Source organism: Diadema setosum, chromosome 6, assembly GCF_964275005.1.
Source record: "Diadema setosum chromosome 6, eeDiaSeto1, whole genome shotgun sequence".
NCBI lineage: Eukaryota > Metazoa > Echinodermata > Echinoidea > Diadematoida > Diadematidae > Diadema > Diadema setosum.
Window position 1 is genome coordinate 18,862,402 of NC_092690.1, and position 17,753 is coordinate 18,880,154.

General features: G+C 37.2%; 1 protein-coding gene across 1 annotated transcript in view; it reads right to left on the minus strand.

The window, feature by feature from the left end:
- Positions 1-1,252: 1,252 nt before the first annotated feature.
- LOC140229597 (uncharacterized) overlaps positions 1,253-17,753 on the minus strand; it is a 31,546-nt gene continuing 15,045 nt past the window's right edge. The window contains exons 7-19 of the mRNA XM_072309842.1: positions 16,504-16,614; positions 15,207-15,275; positions 12,569-12,676; positions 11,154-11,416; positions 10,166-10,255; positions 8,730-8,913; positions 7,518-7,631; positions 6,893-7,083; positions 5,837-5,959; positions 5,556-5,667; positions 4,389-4,485; positions 2,694-2,793; positions 1,253-1,591 (exon numbers count right to left, since the gene is read on the minus strand). Coding sequence (XP_072165943.1) covers positions 1,514-1,591; positions 2,694-2,793; positions 4,389-4,485; positions 5,556-5,667; positions 5,837-5,959; positions 6,893-7,083; positions 7,518-7,631; positions 8,730-8,913; positions 10,166-10,255; positions 11,154-11,416; positions 12,569-12,676; positions 15,207-15,275; positions 16,504-16,614 — 1,640 coding nt within the window. The 3' untranslated portion in view covers positions 1,253-1,513. The remainder of the gene's footprint in view (positions 1,592-2,693; positions 2,794-4,388; positions 4,486-5,555; positions 5,668-5,836; positions 5,960-6,892; positions 7,084-7,517; positions 7,632-8,729; positions 8,914-10,165; positions 10,256-11,153; positions 11,417-12,568; positions 12,677-15,206; positions 15,276-16,503; positions 16,615-17,753) is intronic.

Consider the following 17,753-nt stretch of genomic DNA (forward strand, 5'->3'; position numbering starts at 1 on the left):
TAACATGTTACTATCATCATTATTATCATCGCTTTCATAACCGTCAGTATTATCCATCAAGACAGTGTTTATATCGAAATAAAAGACTTTCTTTCTGGAGCAGACAACATTAAGACAGCTATACAGGATTCATTAATGTTGGTGTTACTATGTAAGGCTTAAATCCATCGGGGGAAAAAAGGGACAAAGTACATCACAGATATATAGCATCTGAATACTTCTTTTTACTATTCAACCAAACGCTACAACACGTTTGGCGGGAATACAACGTGTTATAATGATGATGCCTCATCTAATGTCAATAAAGTTTGATAACAATTTCCACAAAACATCAAGAGTATACGCATCAATTACCTTCACAGTTGCTTAACCGGTTTAGATAAAATCTCAGTCAGAATGTCGACCGTTGGATCCAAGTTGCTATCATCATTTTACGTAACAAACGAAGGAGGAAAGAAACATGAAATGACAAAGGATACAAAAGAGAGAAAAATGAGAAAAATGAGAAGAAACATAGATAGAAAAAAGGAAAGAAAGACAAGGAAAAGAAAAACGCGTTAGCCGAACAGATGTAGCCTTTGACCTTGTACCAGGGAGACTGAGTGCGTTTGAGTACAGTCCAGTGCTGTCTTGTCAAAGTGAGGACCTCTTTGGTTTAAGCATTAAAGATTCGCAACTAACATACAAGCATACGCACGTTTTCTTTTAAAACAAACAAACAAACAAACAAACACATTGAGGAAATAATACCCATGGCTAAATCGTATATATTTTCCTACATAATTCACCAGATCCGAACCAATCACGGCATCCAAAAGCCATCGACATTATTAAAATACACATTAAATTTTGTGTGATACAACACTGTCTATTAAAGTGAATAACAACACGTCCGCGTATCAAAATTGGAGGGACGATCTAAAGAGGCAACTGGCAAAGCAAAAGAGCAGGCGCTTCTACTGTTGGGTGTCCACCAGTGCTCCATTTGCAGATGTGTCCTTGTTCACTTATGAAAACTTTATTTAGAGAACTATCAGGACTACATGTAATATAAAGTTTAATTACTGTGGATAGTCTGGAACAGCTGTTAGAACATGCCGATCTCTCGCGGTTCGTCCAAATCGCAATATTCCACTAAGAGACACATCACTCAGGCACATCGTTGACAAATAAACATGAAAAGCCCCGAAGAAAGACAGAGAATGAAGGAAGGGCACTGGGGAGCTCTGTGTGTTGCCAGATGATATACAGAATGTGGAGATGGGATGACATAAAAGCAGCTCTTTTACTGACAGTTTGGTGGACTTGCTCGCTTCACCTAGCACCCTTGCAGACTGTCAAGGGCAGAGACCCTCGCATTCGATCACTGTCAAATAAGGGTAAGTTTGAAAATGAGCTGTGAAAGACTATTGGCGTAATAGGTGTTCTACTGAGTTATCCAATTCTGTCTAGCTTGTTTTCGTGTGCCATCCAAGGGGACTTGCTAGAACTACCGGCAGGCATCGCTGATCCGTCACTCGTCGGGTGTGGAATTTCCATCGTACGTGTACTCGTACAGGCGCTCGTCGAAGTCATCCAGGACAAGGTAGTTCTGCAGCACAGAGAAATAAGAAAGTGTGAGCTGTAGAAAATCGGATAGATTTCCGCAATGCATGTATATAATGTTACGCATATTTGACGCATGACATCTGGACTTTTGCATCTTAAATTTGAGCTGAAGAAAAACAACAAGAAAATTCCTAAAAACATGAAAGAGACAAGATGAAATAGCGCAATGATGAAGGCTAATCTATCAATTACTAATTTATCAATAAGATAAAAATGAAACATAAGCATAACAAGCAGTTCGGAAGTCTGGTGAAAATGACGCCTATCTAGCAATTCGGAGGGCGTTGGTTCGAGTCAAACGCAAGTATGCATGTATGCTAGTGATTTTTAATCATGGCTTTTACTGAGATACTGAAGGATCGGTACTCATTTACATCGACGAAGAAAACAATAATGGTATTTGTCGGTTAGTTGCAATAGAAGTGTATGTTAATGTATTTCATATTTCAATTTTATTTTCGTATTTCTCGATGGAAAATACATAGAATATATCCAAATATGATAATACGTAATGCTCATTGTAGATATATGCACCGTAAAAAAAAGAGAGAACATAGTACGTAACGGTCGATGTGTCAGTTCATTTAAAGTAGAAGAATGCCAAAAATGCATAGTTTACCCTTATATGTGATATGCATTTATACATTACTCTGATATATTCTCTCAGAATCAAGAACATTATTTTGAGAAAGGGCCAATCGCCCAAAAAATTGTGTGTCAAAATAGACTGTTGGAATTGACAGCATGAGTTCTGTAATATTGATTTATATCATTGCACCAAAACGTGTACTATCATATATCTATATTTATCTATATCTATTTCTATGTATATATAAATATATATATATATATGTGTGTGTGTGTGTGTGTGTGTGTGTCTGTGTGCGTGACCACTTACCACATAGGAATTATGACATAATTGTTCAAACATGATGATCTGATTAAAAAATAAAATTGAAGATTGATTAAACGGCACGTCGTGGGATGAAGCAGCAAGAAGGGTCATTGACCTGCAGGATTTTGTCAAAAAGTCATAGGTTGATAATATATACACAGACATCCCATCCGCGACAATGGACACTAACCCCGGACTCGATGAGAATAGTTTCGAGTCTCGTCCGTAGCTGTTCGAAGGTCGGCCGCTGACTCTGTTCCTCCCTCCAGCACTCCAACATTATGGTGTAGCTACCAGAGAGAGATATAGAGATGATATGAAACTAAGCACATAATCGTTGTCACAGATGCAACAGATTGAAACGCGTCCTGTTTGATGTTATTGATGTGTTTGTTTTTGCTTTTATCTGCGAGCACAACAACTTCATTTTACATTTCGGTTTAGTTTCCCCAAAACCAAAAAAAAAAAAAAAATAATAATGACATACTGGAAAATAGGCACAATTGGTCAAATGAGATACATGCTTTGTAACTTCAATATACATTCACTCATTGGAGGTGGGAGACAGTTCGAACAACTCTGCTCCATCTAAAAAACCCACCACATCTCAAAAATGTTAGTAACATATTACTGCGGGATGCAAAACTTCTCTATATTTCGAATTTACTTCAAATAAATTTTAGAACCACTTAGCCACTAGATTTCCATCCTCCCTAATTTAATGGTAGGTGTATGTTCTTTGAAAGCTTGTATTTTCTTGAAAGACATGAGAAAGCACATACCAAATGAAAATATAATATAATTATCAGTACACTTAGCAAACAACATTTACCTAACGAAAATTGGTACTTGATTGTATGATTACTTGATGGCTCTAAAACGAAATTGCAAATGCTCTGAAGTGCTCACTCAGCTCATTTATTTCAATGTTCAAATACAAAAAGTATGATCAAACATGAAATTGAGCGAGTGCGTACATTCGAATGTGAACTTGTGAGCATTGATTTTGGTGCCTTTAAAATCAAAGTTAAAAGCAATAAACTTGAAATTGACCAAAACCACTCTACTGTTTCAATCATGCGACATTGAATGCTTGTAAAATGAAAATGGATGACAATTTCAATATAGATTGAGACAAACCTATGATATTTTACTTAACTTTGTACAAAGTATCAATGACATTCCAAATGCTCTCTTTAAACATTACAATAGGCCAAACTAATATCATAATAAAAGAATAGACCTTAAAAGTTTCCTGTTCACATTTTATTCTTTCTTTCTTTTTTATGTTTTACATGATCCCACAGTAAATGAAAATTACAATTGTACTTTGTCAGAAGTATGGGGTTGTATGGTAGTAAAAAGATAATTTAAGTTCCATTCAACATATTTTGTACTCAGAATGATAATGTTAAGGTATGACGTCAGTGTGACAGATTTGCATGCTAAAAGAAACGGACATCATTTCAAACTTCCACAATATTGTCTAATTTCTATCCAAAATTTGTGACAATTTTACCGTTCTTGGCATTTGTCCTTCCTCTCAACAAAAGTCAAGTAAGATATTTTTTTCTTCCATTGGCGAGTTTCTGAATGTATCAGTGGAGGCAAAAGAAGAGTAAACAGCAACAACCGTAACAACAGAAACACACACACACACACACACGCACACACACAATAAAACTGCCCGCGCACTTATATAATAAATATATATATATACGTAATTAATGTGTTACACACATATGAAATATGACACGACTGTACACCTATGTCAGCTCAATCTATGCCAATTAATGAGTAGATGTGTTCACGAATTTCACGCACATTCCCAGGAAACAGTAAAATCAATATGACACGCAAATGGTAAGATATAATGTGGACTTACATGTCTTCGCTGCAGTGCTCTGGCCGGGGCATTCTGAAGCCCTTCTGCAAATCCTTGATAAGCTTCTTACTGGGAACACCCGGGTAAGGGTACGAACCTGGAAAGAAGAAAACACACGATTATCATACCTACGTGATTTGAAGGATTGCGCAGTTGTTGGCTACAGGAATGTAGGCCTGCGTGATGAGATATTTTAGCATGCACTAAATAATTTGGTTTTCAGCTTTGGAGGCGGCATAGGTAGAGATGACTAAAATACAAGTTTTGCAACAATCATAGTTGCATGATTGATATTACCAACTACACACAGGACTATCAACGAATGTGCAGTAACTATATTATCACACCTTGGTCCCATTTTATGAAGAGTTAGAATTATCTATAATATTGATTTCAACTGTAATTTCATCTCTTGATAAAACTGGGGCTAGGTGGACTGCTGCAATGTTTCCTAATTTTGTATCCTGTCGTCTTCCTGGAATAAAAGCATTTCCATTTTGACACTCTGTTATCTTGTAGACGGCATGATTCTTCTTAGAGTTCATTTCATTCATTCAATTTCCAACAAGCAAGTGTACAATTCCTGGAACAAAATCAATGCAACATTGTAATAAAGGAAAGTGTAATAAACTGAAATACAGTTTATGTGATTTTTCTGACAATACGAATGAAAATTGTGGGGAATAGAAGAAGCTGCTATAGAGCACAGCTTGTAGTTCGTAGATAACTCATTAACAATCAATATTCATTGTATTTAAATTCATTGTATTTTCTCTCATTACAATGATATATTGATTTTGTGTAATCATATAGGTTCAAATGTCTTCCTGTGATTGTACTTTTGTTAATTGGAAATGAAATAAATGAAAAGAAAACGATATCAAAATAATGTGAGTAAAATTTGTTTAGAAATGACAATGTACTCGTTTTGACACATAGCAATACGGTGTACTGTACAGGTTGCTGTATTGCCTGTACTGGTATTGTGAACTATGCTGAATCCATTGCCACATACGTATATCATTCAAAACACTTTCGTAACAACTGACTGTTTTACGTCACAAAACCATAACAAACTGGCACTGAGTATCCGAGCGAAGTGCCTTTTCTAAAACATTGTAGTTTTGACTGCAAAAGTGTTGCCTGCTTACTTTTAGCTGAACTTACCAATCGTGACAATCTCCCACATAAGAACTCCAAACGACCAGATATCGCTCTGGATTGTGTAGACATTGTCTAATAATGACTCTAGTGCCATCCACCGAATAGGAACCCTTCCCTAGAAAAAAAAAAAGAAGAATACCAAGAAATGTATGATATAATTACTTGTGAAATCCGTTCTTGCCACTTCACTTATAGTATAACATAGGAAATGCAAAATGCTCATTCTCCGAATACTGAATACAGTTCATGAGTAGCGTTAAAATACCGACATGTTAGGGTATTACCTGTGTTTTTCTTTGGTACACTCCACCATTCATGACGTCACGCGCTAAGCCGAAATCGGACAGCTTACAGACGCCATCTCTGGACAGCAAGATGTTTCTGGCTGCCAAATCTCTGTGGATGCACTGTGGAGATGAGAGAAAAATAAGATCTTGTTTGCAGAACTAATGACGGTGATCTGGCTCAATCTGTGACATGTCTGCCTCCATATCAAAGGGCCCCGGGTTCGATTCACGAGTACAACTGAGCAATGCTGTGTGTAATTGTAGCGTCCCCTATAGTAAGAGGCAATTAAAACATTCTGTCCCTCGGATAGGACATGAAATGGAGGTGCCGTGTGTGTGAGAGTCACAACTCATGCTCGTGAAAGATCCTCCTTCATTCATTCACCCATCGTAGAGAGCAGGGTACATAACCCGGTGAAGTGGCCTCACCTCTATACAGCCAACTGGACCCCATGGACACTGGTAGACGATCAGGTAGGGCAGCTGAATGTTGGCTATCTTGCCATTTTCTCAGATGGAAATTTGAACAAACAAACTACACTTTCATCATCATTATTCCTCAACGTACACGCGGCTTTCTCAGACTAGATACTGTGGGTGTAGGCTGGTATGTGAGGTATTTCCTATTTTGTTACTATGGTACGGATATAATTTATATATCCTATCACCGACAGACGAAGTTTATGGGTACAGGTAAGTATAGTTAGCTGGGTTTGAGGGGACATCTTATAGCTGTGGAAAGGGCGTGCTTTGTTGTGTGTTTGTACGTTCATTTGTTCGTACGAGTATAGTTGGACTGTTATATATACCCATTCTAGCATCCACGGGCCTTAACGGGGCTGGTGTCACACCAACTCTAGAGGTGAAGCGCAAAGAAGGCGTTCTACTAAAGTCCTGCAAGAGTTTTTGTTGTTGTTGTTGGGTTTTTTTTTTAGACCTTCTCAATCAACCATTCATAAAAGTTCAACCAATCGCGTTTGCGTATGTCTTGTTACAGTAATTATTGGTGAAAGACAATCGCTATGAGAATAGAAGCCGAAACGTGATAGTCACCATCATTGAAGCGAGATACGCCATTCCATTGGCTATCTCGTAAGCATATCGAATAAGGTCCGTCGGCGACAGGGTTGTGCGCATGCTCGTTCTGTGCATCTCAAAGTCCTCCACACGTTGTCTGCTACTGCGCAGATGCGAGAGAAGGTTGCCGTTTGGAAGATATTCCATAATGATGAGAGGAGATTCGTCTAAGAAGTAAGAATAGCAAAACTGAGTGTTTATTTACTTATGTCATGATTTTCTGAAATAACGAATATTCAAATTTTCGTCATCTATGAAAGGAAAAGATAATTCGAGAACGACCCGGGTGGACAACCCCATCATGTCACCAAATATGACATTGGTGGGTCAGAAGTATGTCTAAGTGATTAAGGTAAAGCAATTGTGATCATAATCATAGATAATCTATAATCAATATGATGACCCTGACGATGCAATCACACACAACGCACACACACAAACAAACACACATAGGCCTATGTGTTTTTAAGACATTGTGACTCTTTTTTTTAAATCAAATCTAAATACATTGTGTTTTTAGCGAGGGATTTCGCCAGTTCCTCGCTTCGTTTTAGCGTGACACTGAACAAGAAGCCACGGGTCCCACCGCTTGAGTACTCACATCCATCCTTGGTGCAGCAGCCGAAGAGAGTAACAATATTTGGATGTGGCTTCAAAAGCTTCATCACTGCAAGTTCCTTCAACAGATCCTGGTGGTCTAGCCCGGTAGCGTCCTCTTCAACGGGGACAGATATTTCGAATGACGTGAGAAAGAAGTATTGTTACTTCACGTTAGAAATCGGAGCAGAATTTTTCACTGCGTGGAGCATGCTACCTGTCTCTTTAAATCATAATGACGTTCGTGAAGATGCTGGATGACATATCTTTCCCAAATTTTAAGTTCTGTATCTTCCCGTCAATATGAACCATAATAATTCTTTTGAAATGAATCGTTTACAGAAATAATTTTAAAAAAGAATACATTCTTGGAGACTGGATTGGCTCCGCTGAATAAAACGAATATAAAAATGGAAAGCTCTTTACATACATTTAAAACGAATCATTCGAGATCACGCGGTATCTGAATAATATGAGGAGAGATATGATTGCTCGTTAAATTTTGACGAATCATTTCTCGTAAAATAACGACACATAGCATCTGTGGACTTAACCTTTATATTTCGCGTGTCCAAGAGAAGGATACGTTTCCTTACACAGTTTAATTTACAAAATTTTTGAAATTGGTTTCAAAAGGTAACATTTTAAAGGTATCCAAATAAAATTAAAAACAGAAAAAAAAACATAATGACGCAGTTTCAGTGCGAGATTGAAGTTCACTTACATTTCCATTTTTTCTTAATCCAAAAAAAAAATATTCTTAATTCTATTTTATTTTCATCAGGAAATATATATATATATATATATATATATATATATATGTGTGTGTGTGTATGTATATATATATATATATATATATACATTTATTAAAATGTCCTGATATTCAATTGGAGAAAATGTACTCGAAATGTAGATGTTTTGATTAAAATGAATACGCTTATATATATATATATATATATATATATATATATATATATAAACAAAAAAATAAACTAAATACAGAAACTAAATGCACCATCAATGATTCGGCAGTTTCATCTGGGTTTGCTGTTGGCAAGTTATTACAATGTTTGATTATGTTATGTTGAATTATAGCTGTCAAATATACACGTTATGTTTTTCTTCCTTACAGAAAAAAAAAACCAAGATCTTATAATTCATTATAACTTATTTTGTAGTTGTTATTTCCTTAACAAAACACTGAATTATTTTTCACTTTTACCTTTTAACATTTTGATAGCCACGACCGTTTTCGCCGACGGTTTGATAATCCCTTCTGCATCTCCGCGGACGACTTTCCCGAAGGAACCCGTACCGATTACCGCCCCGATCACCAGGCGTTCCCGCGGGAACTCGAATTCCTTGCCCATGGATCCAGAGTGAATACCCGAGTCGTAGTGCTGCATGTAAAAACGAAAAATGTTAATGACAGGTAATGCTTTGGCTCTTTTTCTTTCTTTTTTCGATTGTTACTGTAATATTCGTGTATAAAGATATGAATATGATACTATTCAACAGTCGATGTACATTAGCATACAAAGACATTGAGATCAGCTTCAGTACAACTTTGATGTTTTCTGCAGGATATAGGAAAGTATGAATATAGAAAGTGAAGAAGAAAAAGAAATCCATACTCAACACTATTTTACATTTCAGGTGCTATTATAAAAAAAAAAAGAAAAAACACATAATCCCATCCTCGACAATATTCTATATAACATGTGTTCTTATTACCTGCCATAGAATTCTTAATCATGGTGACAATTATGATGATAATCTTGTTCTGGCATGCAGGGTATCAAGAAACCAACTCGCTAGAATCAAGCAACTTACAGGATTCATCTACATATTAAGCAAAGTATTCCAAGTTGAGGGAAGTCGTAATAGGGAAAAGAAACGAAGGTACATACGTAGATCTTTTATTAGCATATTAAACAAGTATTTAAAGTGATTCCTCTTAACCAGTTAGTCATCAAGAACAGTCTGAAATGCTTGCTTAACGTTACCTGACTTATAGAGAAAAAAAAATGATCAAAAGTTACTTATTTATCCAAGTATATTCTTAAACTCTGCATGATTATATTCTAATTGATTCGTTTTTCAATTCTAAATGGGAGTATTGATATTCTCGTCATGAACATGCAGTTAAAGGGATGGTATAGTATTGGGTGGGGTGAGAATTCAGCTTTTAACTTTTTGCGAGATACTTAGAAACCACTGTATGAAATTGAAAAAACACACAATTCTAAGAGGAATTCAGTGTGTTTTTTATGACAATCGATTTTGAAATGGCCGCCAATTTTAAACACGAAGTGAAACACAGCAATCCTGTGGATTGCTTTGGTTTGGATATTCAAGTCAGTTCAAAACCGATTTTCATTTAATAAATTTGAATTCCTTATAGAATCATTATGCTAGGTCATATTTCATAAGAGGTTTCTCTTTATCTAGAAAAAAAAGGCATAAAAAACGTTGAAAACATCAAGACATAAATCAACCCCAACTGTACCATCCCTTGAATATTAACCTTCTGTGTGCCACATTCACTTTCTTTCAATAAGTATGTGTATGAAAGTCGTACGTATTTGAGTGGATGGCACAGAGAGGGTTAAAAGAGACTGGCGTGACAGACCCACTGGATGGACAGTCCACCATTATTACCACACTGACTGGTCTCATTTGCAAAGACGAAGACTCGCTGTAGATGGAGCCACTGAACCTGTATAACTCCTCCTCCATTTCCTGCGTGTGTGTAGAGACAGAGAAGAGAGACAGAGAGAGACGAAATAAGTCAATTGCTCACATAGAGTCGACGGTTCTATTGTGAGGGTTTCAGGGCATGTTAGAAATAGACCCCCCAAAAAAAAGAAATCTTAACTTCATTGCGCATTTAAACGAAGCAAGGCTAATCTAAACCATATGCTTACATGCAATTTTTTTTTTCTGTGCTTGTATAGATATGAATATCACAGTCGGACTCTTCCAGCAGGTTTGGTCTTATTCGTCATTCAGGGCACCGTTTCATGAAAGTTGTCAGCCCTGAGAAGTTGTCAGTCTCTGACACTTACCAGAGTTACAGTCAGTGACCAGAGCTGCTAAGCCAGTCAAAACCAATTATTTTACTGAAATTGTAAGAGACTGACAACTTGTCAGGGCAGATATTTCGGATGGCGTAAGAAAGAAAGATTGTTACTTAATGTTAGAAATTGAAAATGTAACAGTGTCCAGCTTCACCTCATCGCAATCATAAATCTTTTAACGTATATTCGATGTAATCGTAATGCTAAATGGGTCAAGCCTAAGTAGGAAGACCTTTAGGGTCCTGTTCCATTATCTCACCACTGAAATTCCTAGCCAAAATGTAGTTTAAAATGTAGTTTAAAAAATCGTATAAAATCAAAAGAGATCCAGTCAATCAAATTCATGGATATAAAGGTCGCTAGGACGACCAGTGGGCAAAGGTAGGAATTCCATTGGTAGAAAATGCCTGAATGATTATTATTTCTTTTTTCAGGAGCAGTGATGCGCTGGATAAGCTCATTAATAAAGGATTATCATATTCTCAGTCACAGCAAGGCATTGGTTTGTCTCGCTAGAGGATACATGGAAAAAGGCCAGAACGAGGACGATACACACTTACGTCTGGTGGGTTGCGCTGTCGCCTTTTCTGCCAGCGAAAAAGTGGCATGGACGACGCGAAGAAAATGAGAAGGCCTCCCAGGAACATAGCTAGAATGGCGCCGACGATGATTGGGAACGGTGACATGCCTTTCTTCTTCTTCTTACCACCCTCGGGCAAGGTCGGAAACGGGGTGGACGGACGAGAGCTCTCGGGCCGCCTTGCACGCACTCCTGGGTCCATGTTGGGCGTGGGTGGAGTAGACGGGTTGACCGGTGCACGCGCTAGAGAGTGGTAAAATTACAATATGGTGGAAAACATTTAAGAAAATCTGACACTTCTTCTTTTTCTCTCCTATTTCATTTGTTTTTAGATATGTGCGCAGCGTACAATATAGGACCATTTTCTCTGTTGCTAAAGATATCACACATTTCTTCCTGTGCACTACGTTTAAGGAATTCGTCATGCTTCAGCTAGTTGATTAAGTTCAAAAAGGTGCAAAATTGGACAGCGAGAAATAAATGGGTATTGACGTGTGTTATTTTCTTAAAGCAATTCCCTAAAAGCGGATGGTCGGCACATTAAGAGTTGGTTACTTCTACTTGCTATATTATCTAGTGCGAAACATGCATCTACCAATGAAGATACAGACATTAAAGGGATCGTACAGTTTTGGTTGAAACCTAATTTCAGGTTTCTAACATTTTTTGGTGAGATAATGAGAAACCTCTTATGAAATATGAAAGAGGATGTAATTTAATGACGAATTCAACGTTTATTTGATGAAAATTGGTTTTCAAATGGCTGAGATATCCAAAAAAGAGCAATTCTAATAAAGTGTGGCACCCACACTTTATTACGATCGCTCTGTTTTACTTTGTTTTTGGATGTTTCAGTCATTCCAAACCCGATTTTCATCAAATAAACTTTGAATTCCTCTTAAAATGGTATGCTCTGTACTACATCATAAGTACTTTCTTGGTATCTCGCAAAAAGTTTAAAGCCCAAATCTCATCTCCACCAATACTGTATTATCCCTTTAATCAGCTAGAATTCACTTGACTCTTTGCTGGAGGACAAAGGGTGTAAACCTGTGACAGTGATTATGAAGAATACATAAATTTTGATATATCCCAATCAAACACGCATTCAAAAGTAAATACGTGAAAGACCTGGAATTTCACGAACACTGAAAACAGGACACAATCTCAGCATGTGATAGTCACCTAATTGTTACTCTGTATATTGACGCTAAACTTGCATAAAAGAAGTCTTACAAAATTCCAATGGCTCTCCAGTCAGAGGTGTACATTAAACAAACAAAAGATTATTCTAGACATAAACAATATATAGGCTTTTGTTTTTCTTAGGAGAATAATGGTTATTGTCAAATAGTAAATAAAATGAAATTGAGAAAGTGACCCAAAAATATGTACCAGGGCTAGGGAAAGAGGCCGGAGCAATTGACGTTCGAGCTGGGCGGGCGGGGCTTAAGGCGGGAGTCGAGGTCCCTGTGGGCTTAACAGGTGCACTGGGACCTGCTGCTGAACAGGAAATACGAAAATCGATTCCTTAAAATTGATGGATATTATTGGGCAGCGTTTAAGCATTTTTGCACTTACAAGCGCCATCATCTTCACACATTATTGATTGGTTTTAACTTGAAGCAGTTTTGGATGGTAACCGTGCGCAATAATTTCCTTTAGTTTGTTCCTGGCACTATTCATTTGGCGTCTTTAATCGAGTTATGTTTTAGTTGATGATGGAACTGATGTTCATGACTACACACACTTATAACATGTGAACGGAAGAGGCAACCCGGAAAAGTTACGGAAATGGATGGGAAACTTGATTTAAGTTGTTAGATACATAAACAGAAAGATGTTAGCAAGTGCACCAAAAAAAAAAAAATGGTTCGTAAACTTGCATGCAGGGTGGCGAACGCAAAATGTAAAGATTGAAGCGATTTGATACAAGCTGGACATGGGCATAACGCAGGCAGGTAGTTCTGTCAGGAGCTTGAAGCGTCAAAGCACAGAAACACAATCAAATCCAAAATACATTGGCACTTAAGCACACGCACACGCACGCACACGCATGCACACAAACACAGGTACGCGCAGTCACATTAGCGCGTTCGAAATAATCTCTTCCATTTGAAAAATCATGTTGTGTTTTCTTCTTGCCTTCTGCGTGTAGAAGTGCAACATTCCAGGACGATTGCGTGTTTTCGTGCTCCATAATTTTGACCAGAAATATTAAAGCACACAAACCAAAACAGTGGTCTGGACATCTTTGTATAGATTTTGCATTTTTGTCTGTGCGTCACATAAGGTAGGCGCGAATCTGTTTGTCACTATTAAACGCTGAGTCGATGCTGCAGTTCTAATCTTAATTGACTCTCTGAGTTATAATGCTCTCTAAGCATCATACTGACTATTAGTTATATCAAGAAACTTTGAAACATGGTTTCACTCTGTGAAATGCACCTAAAGCATTCACATTGTATTTAGATTATCTTTGATATGATATATGAATACATCCACAGATCTAATTGCTGACTGACCTGTACACGTCTATTGAACGATTTGTATTTTCTTTCTTTCTTTCTTTCTTTAACCAATATCTAGGCGTTTACCGGGACCCCTGGCTATAAATACTGGTTTTCTTATCATAATTCTGAGAAGATGGCAAATAAAGTCATTACTATTTTTGTTTTAGTAAACGACAAAGTATGCTGTTGTCTTCTATAGTCAATTGTAGACAAAACGAGTTACTGCTGTAGTGCGTCTATTATCTATACCAAGGTTCGACATTATATCTTTGTTGTGGTTGTTGACTTGAGGCTCACTTGGGCCAGGACAATTACCGAATTTCATGTCTTTAGTGGCCTAACAATAAAATTTGGTGCCCCGAAAAAAGGAAAAACTAATTTAAATAACATTAGAATAATCAAATAAATCATGATAATCCTACCAAAAAAAAAAAAAATGGCAGATATAATACTAAAGTGCTTCAAATATCACGTACTCTGACTAAGAAGTCAGAAAACCCATAAGGAAATAAAAACATTTCATTAAACATTAAGATATACATTTTATGTGAGAATTGGCGGGGCTTCAAATACCGCACTTTATACTGTGACTAGGTTTACTCGATTATAGTATCCAATAATTAATCGAGATATAAACATGAACATGATATAAACATTATATTTAACATAGCTTTACTTCTAGTTTTATCATTGGACAGAAAAAAAAAATTGCCGTGAGCAAAAATCAGAACAGTTCGACCGAATTTTGCACAAAAAGACTAGCAGCGATCAGGCAACCCTGGTCGCAGCAGCTAGACGAAACGCATGCAGTTACAGGGGCGGATCCAGGAATTCCGTAAAGAGGGGGTATATGCGCCCCCCCCCCTCGATTTTTTTTTATTACTTTTGTTTTAATTTAAAAAAAAAAAAAAAGGTTAAAGGTGGCGCGCACCCGGTGGGCCCTCGCTGGATCCGCCACCGCAGTTATCAAGCATCAAGCAGCCAGTTATTCGCCTGTAATTTCTATGAGAAAAAGACATGAAAACAATGTCCACACTCACAAATATCTCATGGCCCAATTGGACTACATGACTGCAAAAAAAAAAAAAAAAAATAGTTGGCCCAACATTCATTTCTGGTGAACCTTGGCTACTCGTCCACCGCTTTCTGTGATTGAAACATTCTGATTGATGACATAATGTAAGTATGTTAAGATCCGTCTGCGGTCCATGAAATGGAAAAAAATAATAATTTCTTGATATCTTAAAAAAAAAAAAAATGAAGGCCATCTGTTGCAGCCTGAGTTAAAAATACAACTGATTTAAGCAAGTCATTTGCTTGTTTTCTCATCCTCTACCTAAGTCGACTGGGAGATTTCCTTTTTTTTTTCAAAAGAATATGCTTCCGGTTTCAACCCTCTTAGACTGCACATAAATGCAAAATAATTTTACTCAAACAGAACAAACAAAAAATGGTGCCGCGTTCGTGTAATCCGCGCGAAAGGAGAATACTGTATACAAAGATCGAGGAGAGGAATATACCCGTAGAGAGGAGGGGGACGGCTAATGGCTTAGTGCGTCGCTGTATCTTGCTGACACTTTGTGATGAAGCTAGAGAAAAGAACAAAGGAGATTCACAGATATCAAATTCAAAGTTCTCACGGTGATTACATTAAAGGCCGCGTCCTACACTTGTCTTTGCCGCATCAATAAAGGCCTCGGCGATTTCAATGAAATTCTTTCTCGTTTTGATCCAAACATGATCAAAACATACAAACATGAAAAAAAAAAAAACAGAACGAAACAAAACAATCCATTCACCGGAGTAAAGTGAGACAGGATTAGGTTTTCTATTAGCATGCTATTACGAGATCATATAAATCAGGAGATCGTTAAACATTGTCACAAACACAAGACAATGGAACACATTGGGTGGTGGTTGTATCCTTAATTTTCTAAAGAAATGGGAAGGGCATGTATACATTTCACATTCAGTGCCATTACAGATTCAAACTCAATGTTGATGAATTCGGGTTATAATGAAGTGAATCTATATTTGTACGTATTTTATTCAAAGAGAGCTGACAACGTTGAGGGCTTTAATCAATCGAAAACATAGAATTATGCAGGTAATTTGAGGGGATTATTACTAATCTTGTAATACTTTCGTCTTCTATTACCATGTCTACGACCTCAAAACTCTATACTATAAGAAATTTAGGGTTCACAGTCTACATTAGCATGCTGTAAGAAGATTAGTTCAAAGAGTAGAACCAAACGGTAGGCATGCAGAACAACATATATGAAGAGTGTAATCGCAAATTGGGCTAACCCATTCTCAAATATCTTAAAGGAAGTCCGATAGAGCAAAATAAAAGCTTTCAAGTGATGCCTCACTTTTTACACAACAAGGAATAAGCTTTAAATTATGATGAGAAACATTTCACACTCTCTTTGTTTTTCTTAATTTGTTTTTAGCAGCTTTAATAGCAAATGCTTCAACCTATATCGAGAATGGAGCTAACTCGTTTTGCGACCAAACCCTTTATATCATATTATACATCTATCTGAATATCTTTTCTTCCTCTCCATATTGAGACAAGGACACACAGAAACGAACACCGATTGTGTCTTTGTTTCTTTGGAACACCATGCGAGATGTTTCATAGCTCAGAGCAGTACGACAACTTTAGAAAACATTAGAAGGCGAATTAAAGAACAAAGCTGAGGCAGGGATAAAGTGTAAAGTGAATTATATGAAGACAAAGATATGAACAAAGCTGGGAATCGGAAAAGAATTAGAACAACGGGTTACATCTGTTATTTCCTGTAAACTCACCTGTACTGACTTGAATTTCTGAGAAATTGCCTACTCCGACTTCGTTTCCTGCAGCCACGCGGACGGCATAAGTCTTCCCAGGGTGTAACCCCGTAAGCTCGATATTTGACCCTGCAAGGCATGACGGTTTTAATAAGAGTGAGTTTAGGCCATATTGCTTTTCATCGAAATCTGCTGTTTCGTCTTTGCACAAACCCTAAGTATGTGGTACACTTTAAAGTTTGTTATCAGCACAGAATTACACACGCGCGCGCGCGCGCGCTAACACTCACACACTGAAATACACGAATGATATGATATTTTCTCTGTGGTATGTGAGTGCATTGTTGCAGCTCCGAATGTTTATATTGATATTTGCATTCACAATCCACTAAAATGTGTAAAATATATGTAGTGTCAGTTTCTTTGAATAATATAAAAGTTTGTGTGATTATTAATAGTATTGTTTTACATGCATCTACTGTACCGAGCAGTCCACATCATGGTTTGCTTGCATTTCTATACGTGTCCGTTATTGAACTTGCCAGAAGGAAATAATGTTCAGTGAGATTGGGCAAACAGTAGCCTTCTGGGTCAAAGTAAACCATATGTGACTGTGCACCTCAAAACGAACATAAAGTCGCACACAGTAATTTTGCGTGAGGACTGAAAAAAGTGAAATGGGTCAACCTAGCCGAACTTGACTTTTTCATATTTTCTGAAAGAGCGGGTCTTCTTTTACATTATACTAAAATTTGGTATCATAAAACGGGCAGGAAAGTGGTTTTTTTTAGCAGTTTATCTCGAACATTTTTGGTAGAATAGTGTGATTATGTGTGTCTTTAGAATCCTTTTTTTCATTTCTGAAAAACCTTGTCGACACTCTTCACTTTCAACTCTAATAACTTTTGAAAGGATAGTGCTACTGCTTTGACAGTTGGCATAAATTATTGACAGAATGTGTTAATGAGGCATGCTTAATTTCAGTTTAATTTAATAATCCCTTCATTGTTGTTACTCTGGTGGTTTACTTCCTGTTTTTTGTCCCATTCATCGCAAAGCCAGCACGGTTTGGTAAAGATTAAGCGCTTGAATAGACACTGTACTTCAGAGCCTCTTTTCTCAGTTCACACTTTTCCTGAGTTTGTGCTTTCTTTCCAATATTTAGATAGGTTAGGAGAGTCCATTTGATTTGAGTTATACATCATTTTAAAGCTTAAAGTCTGCTTTGTCAGAAGATGGTCTTAACTAAAAATTCATGTCTGGCGACT